The sequence below is a fragment of the Melanaphis sacchari genome, unplaced genomic scaffold, assembly GCF_002803265.2.
Source record: "Melanaphis sacchari strain LSU unplaced genomic scaffold, SCAv2.0 Contig4_pilon_pilon, whole genome shotgun sequence".
Classification (NCBI taxonomy): Eukaryota; Metazoa; Arthropoda; class Insecta; order Hemiptera; family Aphididae; genus Melanaphis; species Melanaphis sacchari.
In genome coordinates, this window is record NW_020271335.1 from 6575160 (window position 1) to 6592994 (window position 17835).

At 24.4% G+C, this 17835-nt stretch overlaps 1 protein-coding gene across 2 annotated transcripts in view; it reads left to right on the forward strand.

Annotated features, from left to right (window-relative positions):
- The window catches only part of LOC112598885 (trace amine-associated receptor 1), a 55386-nt gene that overhangs the window by 36212 nt on the left and 1339 nt on the right, over positions 1–17835 (forward strand). For both annotated transcript variants that reach the window (XM_025345544.1, XM_025345545.1), the window contains exons 2-5: positions 2735–2975; positions 3104–3229; positions 9469–9585; positions 15423–15716. In XM_025345544.1, coding sequence (XP_025201329.1) covers positions 2754–2975; positions 3104–3229; positions 9469–9585; positions 15423–15716 — 759 coding nt within the window. In that variant the 5' untranslated portion in view covers positions 2735–2753. The remainder of the gene's footprint in view (positions 1–2734; positions 2976–3103; positions 3230–9468; positions 9586–15422; positions 15717–17835) is intronic.

A 17835-nucleotide genomic window follows, 5' to 3' on the forward strand; every position in this document is an offset into this window, starting at 1 on the left:
AAAAAATATATAAAAATTTTAATATGAATCATATTAGTAAAAATAATATATACATTTTATTTAGTACATACGTTTAAACATTTTAAACTTATTATGATTTTAGATTAAATAAATGATATACATTTTATACTTTAACATTATGAGTTATTTGGTTATCCCCAAAAAAATAAAATAATTTCAGTATTTAGTTTATATCAAATCATACATTTTAAATTGAGTTAAAATTGTAAATAATAAAATATTTTAAATTATTTGCGAATTATGGTGTTACAAGGGTGCATAATATACAAATTAAAGGTCAAGTATCTACCAAACATTTATAATATGTATAATCCATTGATATTTAACTAACAATTATATAAACATATAGGTTATAAATAAGATAAATGAAACAATATAATATTTATTATCACTATTTTCAGTTTTGGCATTTCACTTTTTCGGGCATTTTGAATTTTTATTTTTAAATGTATTTAATATTATGGTAGATACTATTATAATAAATATAATTTATTATAATAGTATCTACCATAATTTCAACAATGACGTTAAAATTAACACATTTGTGTTTAAAAGAAAATTTTAAGCTATAGCAAGCTATAAAAATAAAAATACTGCAGTTGCGTCCAAACCACTACGAGTTTGATTATAAAACGTTAAAATGAATTTCCAGTTATATTGTAAATAAATTAGTTTAATTTAAGTACAGATTAAAACAAGAACATAATTAATAAATTAAGTTTTTTACTGTAATATTTTTGTTAATAATCAATACTTTTATCTGTCAGTATATTATCGTACTTTTATCAAACTTTTACTAACAAATAAATTATTATTTTAATTTTTAAGAAATTTTGACTTACATAACAAATACACCATTGGTTTAGATAACTATTGTACAGTTTTTAATTCAGAGCAGATCAATAAATGTATTGATTTTAAAAAGATGAGTGGTATTTTTTTTATTTATTTATTTAATTTTTTTTTTTTGTAGAAAAATTAATTTTTTATTTTATTGGTGATTTCATCCTTCATTAGATTTAAAATGAGAATTTTTGTTTTTTTAACGTCTAACTTAAGGACAAATAATCGAATAAACTAAAAATGTTTCCAAATATCTATTTAAACGTTTTTCATCCATTATACAATATTCAAAATATTTTTGAGCTATGTATAGACATTTTTGATTTTCTTGTGTTATAGTTTATTTTTCTGTTTTAAATTTCAATATTGAAAATCAAATTTTCTTCGCTAAATTAAAAAGTAAAAAAATTGTTAAAAATATACATATTATTATACATGATTTTATAGTAAACAATTTCAATTAAACCTTTTTCTAAATCACAAGAACTTGTAAATCAATTTTTCGTAGTTATAAATTTATGAAATATTCAATTTTTATAGCTAAGCCTTGAAAATATAATATAAGATGCCTCATTAGTAGCTCATACTGAAACTAAAAATTCTTAAAAATATACAAACACAATTTTTTTTATAGATATTTATAGTTAAAATTTAAATAAAATTTAATATTTTAACAATGAATTACAATATTTACTATTTTGTTAAAATTAAAAAATATTATTCGTGAATATTTAAATATGTCAACACATATTATTATATTTCAATATAAAATAGATCTAAAAATCGTTTATCACAACAACAAAAAATTAAACTTAGGTATGACCATATTTTATTTTGTACTGAATATTATAACCTAACAGAAAAATAATAATAATTTCTTCTTTTTTTTCTTTCTGCCAAAAGTATCAAGTATTAAAAACCACCTATCGCGCATTATTGAATATCCAAAAAGTTTTACAGCCTAATTATTTTAAATACAACTAATAAAAAATGAGAATAAAAAAATTCCGTGGAACATTGTTAAAAGTAAATTATAAAAGTATTTAATTCCTTTTGAAAAGAGCTTATATTTAAAACTATTTAGCCGGATGGTATGCATGCGGAAATGATCAAAGTTTTAGATGAAGATAACATGTAATACAACTTATACGAACAAAATTTATAAAGTACCTACTTAAAATGTATTTTCGTTACACTGCAAAAAAAAATAAGTCGATAAATCTAACAATTTTTTTTTTTTCATCATCGTTATGATAATAATATTCAATACGATAACAGTATAAATTATAATATATTATACGTAGTTTAGCGGTCTAGCTCATAGTAAATAGATACCTGATATTATAATAATATTATTAATATCTATATTGTAGCGTAATATTATATGAATATACATGAAAATACAATCAATCATTACATATTACAGTAACTTAATAATAAATACATGTATATAATATATATATTCATCACACACAGTAAATAATATATATTTATATCAACACCTAGTTAATGTAGTAGCATTAACTATATTTAGCTACAAAAGAATATATTAATATCCATATGAATATAAATATTTATATGCGCAAGAGTATATTAATATAATATTATATTAATAAAATAAATTACTGTGGATAGATACTTACACGACTATACTTTAAGCACAAAGCAGAAATGTTATTAAATCATACTTCTTGTTTCTTATATTTGTTTTATTATTACTTGAGTATTTGAGAAATTAGATCCGTCATATTTCAAATATTTTAATTAGTAGTAATTATTTCAATGTTTTTCTTAGAGAAAATAAACAATAACTTAATTATTGTATAAACATTTGCATTCATTTTACTTATGTAATATGTATTTTTTTAAGAATAAAACCATGTAACAAAATGAGGGCTGGCAGATCAACAGTGCTAACAGCTCCACTTTTGTACAATAGCAGTTGCTGGCATCCGCGTATCTACACCAACGGTCTATTATTTCGCATAACCGTATCGGGTATTACAGAGAGTGCATTCGTCTCGTTACTTACAGTAGCCATACTCGTCGCTAATCTTATGGTGATAGTCACTATCAACAGCGACAAATATACGAAATTTATACACCCGCAGGTAAAATATTCTATTCATCTGTGTTATAATACATAATAATTTATGGCATAGAATGTAAAGATACCATATATTACACGTGTAATAAAAATAATAATTTTTTTATCTCATATTTTATTCCCATTTTCCAGCCTCGATACTTGGTGACATCGCTCGCTTGCAATGACTTGGCCATTGGACTATTGGTTACACCATTAGCCGCTTTTTCAGCTTTAGTCCATTGTTGGCCATATTCGGAAATCGTATGTCAAATTCAAGTAAGTTCATAATTCGTGTATTGGTCAGTGTAATATTTATATTTATAAATGTATATAAATAATTTAATTTAACATATATTATGCAATTAATAAATAAAATAAATTTTAAATTACATTTCACTTTGGACAGTCTTTTAATTTTTCAAAATAAATAAATATTAGTATATTTTACATGTAACTTAATTACAATAGTAACGGTTAATAAGAAAAAATATGATTTATACACAATTCTTATCCACGTCACGTTTGTGAGATAAATCACTTACATATCATGAAACTTAAATAAAATATAAAATTATTATATTTATTTACTATTGTCATTTATACGAAAAAAAATAATAAATTGTTATTCTCATACTTGATTTTTAGTTTGCTGTAAATAAACATTACTTAAATAATAATATTTTCATAACTAAATATAAATCTATGATAACATGTATAAAATATAAATAAAAATTTACATGGCAATGACTATCCCATTTTTGTAACTTTTTTTTTATATATAATCGACTAGTTTATTCTCAACATATGCTTTGATAGCGAAAAATCATGTAAAAAAAAAGTGTAAACTACACTAAATAAATCAAAATGGAACATTGATTTGTTTCCTTAACCTTGATACTTTTTAAAGTTTTATTCAATAAAAAAAAAATTCTGTTTTTATAATAGTTTTCTTTTAATTTTCAATCCGTTAAATAACTGAATCAACCAACTAAAAAGGGCGCCAAACTATTCCAAAAGTAACGGTACAACAATTTTGAACAACACTGGTTATGACTTATGATGATGAACAACCGTAGACTAAATTAAAATGTATTAAAATGTAAATATTAAAATACTTTTAGGTATGTAATATCAGAATGTTAAATACTTCGCGTTTAATTTAACTTACAACTTAAATCTAATTATTGAATAAAATACTAACTCAAATTACCTCTTGATGATTTTAAAACACGCGATGTTGATGAAATAAAATATCAAAAAAATCGATATAGAAGATAAAAATATTATAAAATTTTAAATCCCACAATAATACCATAATTTTTTTAATATAATATGCAAGTGCCAACGAGTTTTACACACATCTATAATATAATCAATATTGCGCATTACATTATTAGTAGTTTTGGTAAAAACAAATAACTCTACCCATCACAAACGGTGTATTACAAGTTTACTATACATTTTTGTTTTTTTTTCGATTATTGATTAGTTGTTATACTTATTTAATATATTATTATAATTTATTGTACATTATTCAACGATAAATTTAGATAATATCTAAAACCGTTGTATAATATAGTTTCGCTAAACAGGACTTCGCGGGTGATATTACTTTAAAACGTAACGATTGAACACGCTATTTTACTTTTAAGATCCATTTATTTATATCAAATATAATGATCTTACATATATGTTATATATATATATATATATATATAAATATATGGTCCAAAATAGTAGTTTGAATTCTCTCCTATATCTATCAAGCTAACCTCCCCTCTACCATATATTTTCTTCTATATATTATATTTTATATAATATAAAGTAAAACTATTTCCAATAGCGTTGCTAAATCCATACCATTCCTTATATTGCAGTGCAAGGCGAATATATGGTACCTAATGCTATCTAAATGACTATATACCCAACGTATTGAGCCTTTACGCGTAGTCCCAAGGAAATTATTAAGACACTTTTCAGCGCGGTATTATATTTCCCACGAGATGTACATTCGAAACCGTTCGAACGGTACATCGCGATCGCGTTATCGAAATCCTCTTATGATCCCATTAAGGGGCGGCGATGGGTAGGCGGACAGAGTTTTCAAATAGACGATCGTGTCGATGTATATTATACCTACTATTACTATTATTATTATTATTATTATTATTATTATTATTATACACTGTATAATATGTGTGGCGCGGTCCGTTGTGTATAATAAAAGAAGTGAAAAAGATCGAAATAATTTCGTTATGACGAATGAACTTATAAGAAGCTACTATAAGGGTGGTGAAAATGACCGGCTACAGCGATTTATATATAAACGCAATAAAGCGATTATGTGAACGATAACGACAAAAGATGACTTATTTTTGAACCATATACCGATTCGTCTTTATATGTTACCGGCAATGATGGTGATTAGACATTATCAATAATGACTGGCTGATTGGACATAATAATGAAATCGCCTGTTTTGTAAAAGAATTTATATTATACTTATTATACCCTATCTTTTACTCTTTTATGACAATTCCCAATAAATTTAGAAAATCAAACTAAAATTTCTAAAAATATGAATATTCACTAAGCAATATGATCAAAGGCTAATTCTCGTGGTATTAAAAAATACAAATTGTTTTCAAACAAATAAATTATTTATCATTAAAATTTATTTCCAATTAGAAAAATATTTATTATATCATACATGATATTATTTCAAGTAACATATTACAAATATATTTATTAAAGTTTTGTTAAGCTCCCACACGAAACATAATAGACAAATGGTTACATATTATTTAAATATCTATACGAAAATAAAGACACCAGTACATAAATTCCTAATTAAACAAATATAAACCAATGTATATTATAATTATCTCTGCACAGAAATAAAACTAAATAACATCCTACTTTCTGTACTGCACAATATGTATATCCATGTTATACAACATTGTAACATAATCTCAATTATCTAGAGTCTAGACTTCTCTTATTTTATACAAAATAAATACAATTTGTGCATCTTTTTTCATTACATAATAGACTTTATTCAATTAAAAATTGAATTAAAAACGTTTTGATGCAATACAAAAACAGACCAATTTTTACCATACCAACTACATTTTAAGTTATCAGTCTTATAGCCTATAAAATTCTAAACAAAGTAAAAAGAAAATTTTTACTCGTAATAGTTTTTATTCGTGTGGGAAACTACGCATGCATACCCATGGGTGATTTTTAACCTACTATGTCTTGCATGGGAATTCCCATTTAACCTATTTTATCTTTTATCTATCTTTACATTTCACTTTACTATTACATTTTAAAACTCCTGTGCTTAATAATTAAAGTTTTAAATTTTACAATACGTGCAAATATACCATGCGCGTGAGGTGAGTCCAGTCTCGCTATCTCATTGAAGATACAATAATAATATAGCAACTGTTAAGAATCGTTCATTAAACTTACTATATAACGTCGCCTACGATAATAAAATTTACATAATTCCTAGGTAAAGTTTTTAATTATAACAATATTCCTAATAAACTAAACGGTAATGTGTCTTATGTACCTAATAAAAGATATATTTTAGTCATTTGCTAACAATTCAAATTAGTTTAGATATTTATTATAAAATATAGTTATTTTCTAAATGTTCATAATTTTCGTTAATACATACACAATGTTTATATACTTATATAAAAACATGCTCATCCTTTTCTTCTTCTTCGATAGTGTAATTTTTCAAAATATCGAGACATTTTATACAACTCAATATGTGTCCAAGTATCCTATGGAGATGCAAACTTCTGTTCTGCAAATGACACCCTCTTTTTTTTCTATTTATCTAATTATTTTCCTAAAAACTTTGACGCATTAAAATTTAAATTCAAACGAGTAATTTTTGATATATTTGACACTATGTGCCAAAAATAATAGATCAATGATTATGAATTTGAAAGGTGTGGTGAATTTAATGATTGGAAAATTTTGGTAATTAATATTCATTTATCAACATATTTAATAATTTCTAAAAATGATCCAAGTATAATAAATGTCAATATTACAACTATTTTCGTAAATAATTTTTAAGGATTAATGTCCTTACTCCTTAGTATAAACATATCAGAAGACATGCCGCCGACAGTGTAGTTTGTACCGATAGACTTGTAAATATATATCGGAAAAAGACAAGTTATAACTTATAAGCTGTTTCAAATTCAACAGATTTTACTGAATATCAGCTATAGCCTGTAGGTGTTTAGTTATGATAACGTAGTGACAGGGCCTATACACGACGCATTACAAAGTGATAGACACTCGAGTCTATATTAACTTACCAGGCGGACCGTGATCGGAATGGAAAACCTCACGCGTGCAGACTTGGCCGATACGCGCGAGCGCAGCGCATCGAAGAGATTGAACGAAGACAGAGATGACGATGTGAGAAATACATGTTCGAAATGTAACAATAGCTGTTTAACATTCAGCTCATTGTCCGGAAGAAACTAACACTAACGAATACCATAATAATGCGCGATGTACCTACATGGGTACAATTGATTCTACTAAAAGTTTAAAAAGAAAATGGTTTTCTTTATTTTTTTTTTTTTTTTTTTTTTATTCACAACTATAACCCACTAGTTCAACGTAATTTCGGCATCTTGCGTGTTCCGTTTAGCAGTTAATCGGGTAATCACTCTTACATGCCGGCCTTTTAAAATTCAACACCGGTCGGAGTAGATTGCTTTTGAGTATTCACGGCTTTGACATGATTCATCGAGACCGCACCACCACTTCCGCCACCGCATCCAGTCACGCTGCGTCGTACATATAGAGTCGCGCAGACTTTTATCATATTATTTGCACAGCGCTTAGGTGTATTACCTAAAAATATATATATAAATATATTTATATATGTATTATATACATGTAATTTATATAAACAGTTTTCTAATGTATCATTTTGACGAGCCATCCTTTTCGAGTACAGCGTACCTTTAACTGTAATCTTCAAAAGTACAACTTTTATAACTCAACTCGAAATATACTATATAATAATATGATAAATAATAAATTACACACTCGTTCTACAGTGTTTATTTCAAAACGATTTAAAGACATTAATTAACATTAATTTTTTATTAACATTAATTACAAGGTTCATATTGCATAATATAATTATAATATGAGAGGTAAATAAGTTTAAAGAAGACTCATATTCCACTCAAAGTTTGGTTGTACCTAAAAGTTATTACATCATAGTCCATAATATTGTATTAATAATAAGTATCATAAAAGCTAAAAGATATTATTTAACTTTAAGCGTACGAACTAACTTAACCTTGTAAAGTATACAAATTTCTTAATTGATATAATAATATACATCAAAATAAACAATTTCATTATTTTATGAATCTTTTTAATATCAATTAAGACGTAAAAATGTCCACTCTTGTTTATAAAATTACCGAGTACTTGTATCTTATTTTAATTTAAATTAAAACATCTTATTAATTATTAAATGTGTACACATTTAAAAAAAAAAATTTAATAATCATAATAAACTAAATTATTGTAGAAGTTATATTTTCAACATTTAACTAGTATTTTTGTACTTAAGCTAAATTTTAAATCTAGCTTAACTAATCCAAGTGTAGAACACAGATATATATTTTATATTACACATTACAATCTTTAGACCTTTTAAAAGCAAGTGCAGATAACTAAAACTAAGTGTTTTGTAACATTTGTTAAAACATTTAAAAAACACCATTCCCAATTTGTCAATTTTTTTTTTTTTAAGCCACCTTATTTATTTTTGTTAATATTTATTTTTAATGTACCTAATTGTTAACTTTGTATTATTTTATATACATTGTACTATAATGAACATTTTAAGTGCAGTTCTACATATTTTTTATATTAAATTAGATGTACTATTAATTGAACGAAAATCTGAATAAATTTTTAATCAAATAACATAATAATAATTCTACTCAAATATCTTTCAATTATATAAATATATATATATATCTAGATACTTCTAGAAAATTCAAATACTTGACAGAGTTGTTAACCAAAAATACACTGTAATTACGTAATATTTGATGTAAAATACAAAAAATATTGCGTGTTGTTAAAATATCATCAAGTAAATGATGAAACATTATTTAAATTTGCTAATTCAAGCACTTACAAAGAAGTGTAAATAATATAAGAGTACAAAAATAAAGTACACTCTTATAGACTATTAAAACTAAAATGGTAACCCTTCACTGGCAGATTTTAAAAACATGTGAAATAATGCTGTTCCAAAGAACGTGAGTTCTTGAAAAAATAAACTTTTTTATACTACTTATATAATACTAGGTATATAAATATAATCTGACACCTTGTTTTAATACCATATTTTTTTGGTCGAATATGACCTATATTAATAAAAAATTGAACACGTTATTTAACAAATTAAAGCAATTTATTAATTTTCATTATCATATTTTCAGGCTCTTTTAAGGGCAGCTTTGCCACAACAAAATGCTATGATATTAGTGTTCATGGCAGTCGACAGATACACATGTATGTTGCACCCAGATAAATATCACAAACATTCGAGTAAAAAAGTAAGTTATGAATTTTTTATCGTGAAAAGATGGAAAATATTATGAAGAGTAAGTACAGATTGTCACTGTTGTTCATGGTTTTTGATGAGGGTAACTTTAACCGAAACTAATAAAAATTTGAAATTAATAGCTAAATATATTTGAAGTACATTATAAAATACTATCATATACTATATTATCATTTACTACTTGAATTTTGAATGATAAACGATAAACCAGTATCATTATATAATTTTGATAATTACACATCTTGTTCTGAAATTATACATAAATAAAAATTGATTCATACCTATAAAAATAAATCCTAAAGACAATTTAGTCTTAAACAATTATTTACATTATAGATATACTTTAAACACCAAATGCTTACACGAAAAAGATAACAATTTTATTTGCACAACAATAGAGCCTCTAATTGTAACATTACATCGAAAGATACGTGGGTTCCATTAGCATTACTGTGAGTACCAAATGAGTAAATTCCTAATTGATATCTACTACAGTCATGTTCCAAAAGTTTAAAAGTCTTATGTCTTATTATTTAGGTAAACTAAAGTAATATTTAAATAATTTATTCGTATTGTCTTCGTCTAAAACTCTAGAACACAAATAACCTGTAAAAAAAAAAAAAATGTTGAATACAAATGTCATTAAATTATACTTAGTAAAAATAATCGTACTTTTACAATCTGTATTAAAAAAAAACTAAAAATAAAAAATAATAATTCTGGTATTGTATAGATCATAGTTTTATATGATTATTTTAATATTATGAATGTTTATTACACGTTTTAAATAATAAATAAATAAATTTAATTGTTTTTACTTTTTACTACCAACTCTAAAACCAGTTTTCTCGAGTATAAAAACATTGAATTTCAAAACTCAAACTTCTCATTTCTACTCAGAACCTAAAAGGTGTACGTATGAAAACAGATATTTTAACAAAAATCGATGTTATATTATGTACATACTTCAATGAAACTAACATATAATTTATAGGTATACACAAAATTAAATCGAGCCTGATTTGAAATTATTAAAATGTGTATTCCATAGACATCAATTCATTTACAGGTTATTCAAAATTAAATCATAATCATAACTAATAATATCAAACAAATAAAATAGTGTAATAAAATTTTAGTACCCTTTAGTACCTACATTTTATTTAAAATCGATGAATAATTTCCATTTAAAATTCTTAAAAGATACATTTATATTCAGTTCTTCATATTTTCGATACATTGGTCTCTCTATAAGTTTGTTCAAACTCATATTTATAAATCTATGATAAATAACAATAAAACTCAAAGAAATGGTTCTTAAACTTCAGAATACAAAGATATTTAATATTTATTCATGTAAACGAAAATTGAGTAGAATGAAAATATGAAATATTTATCATTTAGAAAAGAAGTAACTATGTAAATTAATATATTAAACAACATTATTTAATTATGCTTATTTACACCAACGAAATATTACTTCCTTTTCCATTCTCCCGATTAACATAATCTTTATTTAATATTTATACTAAATTTATATCATGTCAAATGTTGATAAATTATTTTGTATTTGTAATATTCTTTGCGATCGACTGATCAATAGCATAATAATTTCTTATCACGAGAACCAAATTCAATTAGGCTAACTAAATAAGTACTATTTATATTTATAAAAATGTACTCGAAAAATTCTTTAATAACTATAATTTGTAAAAAAAAATATTTATGCTTCAAAATTCAAATAATCCTTTTTCAATAAATCTATAAAAGTATAATAATTCTGTTATAGTTAATCAATGTTCATCATTCATGTTTAAAAAAGTGTATTTCAAACTAAGAAAATAAATCGCATACACCTATTTTTACCGTAGTTTTTTGTTCCTGTTTTTGTTATCTTTATTAGCTATATAGAGTGTAATTTCCTCTAAGTTCGAATGTCATTTGAATTTCTATTTCCGATTCACATCATGTGTACGTATATTACTAGTTTTTCCTGAAAATATCTTGATGAAATACTCAAATAGCTAGGTTATAAATTATGACTAATACATTTTCCATTTCGACTTAAGAAATAGTTTAGTGGTCTTCGTTAGATTCTTGAATTCCTATCTGTGTACTTTGAGTAGAGGAAATTAACATTTATAAAGTTTCAATTGAAAATTCTCATCGGCCTAAGCATATAGTAGTGAAAACAATATTAGGAAAACCAAAAGGTATCATTCACAACATTTAACTTAATTGAAAGGTCATACTAAAGTCGGTGCTATCATTAAAACATCTATAGAAACATATTTACTGTTTCGGGTACATTTTAACCATGTTATGATACGTGCAGTATAATATCGTATAATAATTAATAACTTCCTGAAAAATACTAATAGAGAAGAAAATGCATTTATTTTCATAAACTACCACAATTAATATTTCATTTAATATTTTAATTAAAATAAATTATGCAATAAAATAAAAAAAAATAATATTGTAAATAGTCTTTGGAATTTACTACAAATATTACAATTATCATAACACAGAACATTGAATTATAAAAAAAAAACATGTTCAGTAGCATAACATTTTTATGAATACCTAAATATACTAAAAAAAAACATTATATAATATGTTTGAAGTATTATTTATTATTTATTGTTTTGTATCTATTGGTATCTTAGCTTTAAAATCGTTTCCTAATAATTTATGATTGGTCTACGTGATGTGCTTTAGTAATGTAACCGATATACATGAAAATGAAAATAAAATATTTAAAAAAATAAAAAAAAATAAAAAAAATAAATATTCTTTGTGCAATTCACGCGTGAATATGAAAAAGGAATCATAGAAAATTTATATGACCGAAAAATTTTCAAGTATTTAGAAATACAAAATACGTAGATACACCTTCATTTTATCTTCATAATTCAGTAGTTTCCTATATCCTTAAGATACGTTTATGTATTAAATATTTTATAATTTTATACAACACATTTTATATCGCTACCTATATATTTTATTAAGCAATAATATAAGAAAACAAATTACAGTAATAATTTTATTTAATAAGAAAACGGGTGGATCATTTCTTAATTGAGGGTTGTGCACTTGTGTCCAAAGTCAAAGTCCAGCGTTACAAAATATCAAAGATATAATTATAATATGTTATAACACTATAACACATGCAAATCAAGAATTATTCAACTAAAACAATAATAATTAAGATAATATTATTAAAATATGTAAACAGTGATTGTAAGTTGTAACAATATAATATTGTTATATAATAAATAAGTACCTATAATGAATAAAAGTTAAAAAAAATTTACCTAATATGTATACATATTATGTAATAATGTATAAATTTAAAATACGTTAATTGGAAAAATTGCATTCATAGTTACTAACAAGTAATAATTATTTTTAAATTTTAATGGAAAAAAAATATAATAGGTGGATAGGTAGACATAGCAGGCACCTTGTTATTTAATAAAGTATTATTGTATAAATCGTTAAATTAATTTATTTTTAGTAATCTTTTAATTATTAATTAATATAATTAACTTAGAAATATTGTAAAAATTCAAAATTCAAATATGTTCTGTATTTTATTGCATATTATATTATTCCTATTATAAGTTATATAATATGTAGCCTGCATAAAACAAAATCGAACCTCGTAACACATTTATAGATACATACAATATAGAATGATTAACAACATTGATTTTCATTGAAGTTTAATTAAGAAGAAAAAAACAATTCTCATGAAAAAAATAACAGTAAAATATATGTCCTGTAAACATTTTAATAATAATATTAATTACTATATTATGTAATAGGTACTATAATATATAATACATATTTTTAAATAAATAGTTAATATTATAATAAATGATATATAAATTTATACAATTGTAACCAAACCTAAACAATATGGTACTATTTTTCCAAATAATTTAAAAGTAATTGTATTTAATTTTGAAAAAGTAATAGTAATAAGTACCTAATAAAAATAACTTAAAGATAATTTAAAAATATATTTTTTAAATGTTTAAATCAAATGTTTAATCGGAAAACATCTTCATATTTACCATTATTGTCAGGAAATATAATAGTTTAAAATTTTTTTTCTAGAATTCAAAAGAATGTGAAAAGTAATTACTGAATCGATTTAAATTTAGTCTTCAAGTTAACTTGCGCGTAATACTTTCCAGAAATCAATTGAAAAAAAAATATATTTTTTCACCTTAGTTTTTTATAAAATTAATTTGATAATTAATGTTAATTTAAATTAATTAAATTTATAGCGTATAAATATAAATTGTATGATAAAAAAAAAATCCTTTGCTTATGAAACAAGTACTACATTAATGACATAAAAATATATGAATAGGTATATATTTATTTGTATTATCAACTTGTTACAGATCTCAAACTTCAAAATAATAATTTATAGTATATATAACGAAAAATGGAAGTAAAACAAATGTTTCGTTATTAGTTGATCTTAAAATACATTTTTTTTTAATTTATAGAAAAAAAAATTTAATTTAAACTAATGTAACATTTATTTTTATTTATCATATGGTTTTCATTTGTAAATGCCTACTTAAAATTCTGATTGAAACAAGAAAAAAATAATTGTTTTTATTCCTAATTTTTTTTTTAGACAATGAAAACAATAATTATGTCTATAGACTTTGGAAATGTAATCTTTCTAATTTCGTTACTAAGGTTTAAGAATTAACTAGTTGATATCGTGTTCCAGTCCTGACAAAAACAATAATTGAGCTTAAAATATAAAAGGTACAAATTCTGATACCAAGAATACTGTGCATTTTGACTACCTATAAGAGTACATCCAATATTCTCGATCGTAATTCGTATGGTTCACCTTCACGCTTCCTAAATAGTGAAAAATTAGAATAGTTGTTCAATTAGATAATTTATTCCAATTGTGTTGAATCTGAGAAAAATCCATAAAAGAAATTTATCCTATGGAACTTGACGAAGAAATACTTATGCAATCGGCCGTCAGTCATGTCGTTTTGTTTGTACTTCATACATTTACGTCGTAAATCGTAATTCATAAATGATTATTATAATACGAGTATTGAATATAATAAGTGTAAATATGCGCTATGCGATATAATATTTTACCTCAAATACACATGCAAACAATCTATAATTTATAATAACAAAAACCATTTTATTTTTCACTGAAACTTCTAACAAAATAATTTTAATAATACGTGACAATGTTTACTGTGAATTTCATTCTAAAAAAATATTTAAATTCTTTCATATGGTACAGGCCGGTGTAAATTTTTATTAAAATTTCTATTTTAGTTTAGTTTAAAATAAATAACCACATTTGTTACATATGTATAATACAAATAATAAAAATAAAAAAATTTGTCCAGTTGTTCCCTCGTAAGTACTATTGTTATGAATGTTTGAATTTGTTAAAAATTAAAATAAGTATCGTTTTTAAATAAACATACGACAGTCACAAAGCCTGTCAATTATATAGTATATAAGTACGCGGTTATTCACTTCCTTAAGATAGACAATAACAACAACTCGATGTATAGTATGTATATATATATATCGAGCTCTTAAAAAATATCAAATATAAATTCTTATTTAAATATACCTACTGCTTCTCGGCTGAATATTTCCACCAAAATAACTGCTTACAAAATCTACTTGTTATTAGTAGGTGCCTACGTACTAATTAAGTATTGGATATACTTGTATACTTACGTATTCTAGAATTCAATTGAAAAATTAAAATTTTACCACTTATTGCCAATTACTTGAATTTTGTTTTTGCAGGGCTGTATGTTGGTGTTGAGTTTGACTCTAGTGGGTTCGTTAACCGCATTCGGTGCGGCGGTAATCCGCCGAGGTGGATATTTCTATAACGGCAATGGATTAATGGCGTGCGAGCCGTTTTATCAAAGGCCAAGTTTGCGAATATTGGCCGCCTGCCTGTTTTACTTCCCCACGACAATGGCACTTATGTATTTCTACGGGTCGGCACTGCACGTGGACAGGCTTCGGCACAGACAACAAATCAACATATGTGCCATTCTAGTGCAACCAATGTTACCCAATAGCGCCAGAAAGGTACTTATTAAATATTATAATATCCAACATTGAATTTGAATGTGCAATTTAAAATATGATAAAATCAATGTTCACGTTAAAAATTAGACAATATTTTACTATTTTTGTACCAACCGCTAGGACTTTACTCTTTGGTTATAGAATATTCACGTGCCGTTCGATAAACAAGGGACGTGTGGTGTTAACCATTAAGGAGTATAGAGCAAATCATTGTTTTCTGATTAACTTATAAACTTTATATTTTATTCAAACAAAAATAGAGTTAAATTTTTAAAATGTAGCTTAACTTTCAGTAAAGATAGGTACTCTTATACCAATGATAATAGGTAACGTATAATAGTTTGGCCAAGATGTATTGCGGAACTCGACGACTAATATAATATACCTAGTGCCTATGTCTGAAATCTGAGTTGACCAAAAGCAGCTTGAATTCAAGTAGTCCTATTGTTTCTTAAATATGTATCTTAATTGCATCTAAACAAACATTGGTTTTAATAATTCTCAACATAATAACGTATCGACGAGTTCATAAAACAGAAATAATAAAAATAAAACTTTATGAAAATATGATGTTAATCAATTTTTTTACACGTAACTTTACACAAATACACAATTATAAACTTTTAAATACAAATCAGTCTTATAAAATAATTAATATAGTCAACTCATAAAAGTATAGTTTAAAAAGTTTAAAAATGTATTTTTCATGGAACAAATTAACAATAAAATATCATATAGGTAGGTAGTTAGGAATATTCAGCACTGTTTTAAAATTGCTAACAATTTAAATAAACTTGAATGTGAAGCATAAAATAATAAATTTAATTTTGCATGAGAACTTTATATTGTTAGTTTTTTTTCACCGAATATTGTAAGCTCGTGTGAATTCCTTTTATTTTATTTCTATAAAAATACATTAATGTTATAGGGGTATTAATTTAGCTTTAATAAAATAAAATTGATTAAATTATGACGGATACAAACGTACATGTTACTGACGTGTAAACGCGTCACTGGCCCAATGGAATAAACGTACTTATAAAATTATTATAAATTATATTTTATAATAAATTTATACAATAAAAAAATAAACAAGTCACAATTGGGGTTTATAAAAAATAAAGTTACTTTTTAAAATGTCTGTATTTCGTACTATCTCATGTGTATGGTGTATCGTGTATGCCATGTGGGGGGAGGATATCCCAAGTGCGTCCAGTTTTTATTTTTACCTTTTTCATAGCCCAAGTGCGTCCTCAGTTCACAATCCACATGCAAAAAAATATCATACATCGAAGATAATCAATTTAAAAGTAATAAAATATCAAGACTAGATTTTGTTAAAATAATGGCATTTATACACCAGACATTTATAGTTATAGGTACTAAAAAAAAAAAAAAAAAATTTTCTTAGATAAAAAAAACCATTTAAAATAATAATTAGTAGGTACGTTTACCAAAAATTCAAGGGTGTAAGCTTTTTCAACTCTTTGTGGTGCACCTCGAGTAACTCTAAATAAACTGGTATGCACTAACACTACGGCTATGTCAAAAATAAGTCTTTTTTTCTTGAGACGCACTGAAAACACTAAAAAAGGGTAATTTCGGGAATTTCTCGTGTATGATACATAGTCCCTATATCCTTTTTCCTAGTCCGAAGGTCTAATAATTCGTTGACACTATTGTTTTCGTATGCATACCTACGAATTTCTAAACCATAAATCACAATATGACAAACACTATTCCATATATTTGATAAATCCGGAAATTTGAAATAGTAATTATATCAATAACATAATAATTTTAATTTATGTTAAGGTGAACAAATTTAAGTAAAAATCACGGTACCTATTTATTTTATTAGGTAATTAGATATTGAATTAAAATTTTAATTCAAATATTAATTAGATACTATTGTTAGTATTATAATATGTTATCGCTTTTAGTTATAATAAGTTATAATACAATTATTATACAATTCGAATCTCTAACAATATTTTACCATCTGTAGTCGTTTCAAAATAATTTTACAGTAATAAGTACCCACCATTGTATTATATTTATTCATCTCGAAAAAGTTAACAGCAACCATAAACTATGAAATGTGTGTGTGTGTGTAGGA